Source organism: Fulmarus glacialis, unplaced genomic scaffold, assembly GCF_000690835.1.
Source record: "Fulmarus glacialis isolate BGI_N327 unplaced genomic scaffold, ASM69083v1 scaffold22329, whole genome shotgun sequence".
In the NCBI taxonomy this organism is placed as follows: Eukaryota; Metazoa; Chordata; class Aves; order Procellariiformes; family Procellariidae; genus Fulmarus; species Fulmarus glacialis.
Window position 1 is genome coordinate 3,533 of NW_009234172.1, and position 545 is coordinate 4,077.

Consider the following 545-nt stretch of genomic DNA (forward strand, 5'->3'; position numbering starts at 1 on the left):
TGAATGGGCGCCCCCGGCCCCTCCATGTCACCCTAGGCAGGGGGAGAAGAGGCTGAGCCGTGTCTGCCCCCAGCTCCAGCTCATCCTACACCCCGTCACAGGAGTGATCACTTACAAATCCAGCCTCATAGCCTGGCCCCGGCGGTCCCGGGGGACCGGGGGGCCCTGGCTGCCCTCGGGGTCCAATGGGCCCAGGAAGGCCAGCTAACCCCATTTCTCCTGGGGCTCCTGCCGGTCCTGTTTCTCCCTTGCTGCCCTGCAAAGGGGACAAGAAAAAAAAAGAGGACAGATGGGATGAGGTGGCAATGGTCCCTGCCTGGAGCCTGCAAGCGGGAGGCAGCGCATCCCCCTCCCGCATCCCCAAACCACCCCTTGGGACAGGGCACGGATGCTCCCCGTCTCCGGCGCACAGGGGCTTTGCGGGAGGAGGCATCGCCCAGCTCCGGCGTCCCCCATCCCGGTTGTCCTCGCACGGCCCCGGCTCACCGTGCAATGTGCACGGTGGCCACCAGAGGCCCCCCACAAAACATGAAAAGACACTTTTT

The 545-nt window shown here is 65.3% G+C and overlaps 1 protein-coding gene across 1 annotated transcript in view; it reads right to left on the reverse strand.

Moving 5' to 3' along the window:
* Positions 1-545, reverse strand: part of LOC104082453 (collagen alpha-1(XVIII) chain-like) — a gene marked incomplete at both ends in the record, with an annotated part of 5,918 nt that overhangs the window by 3,449 nt on the left and 1,924 nt on the right. Inside the window, 2 exon segments of the mRNA XM_009585581.1 lie at positions 3-32; positions 116-256. Of these exon segments, the coding sequence (XP_009583876.1) occupies positions 3-32; positions 116-256 (171 nt within the window).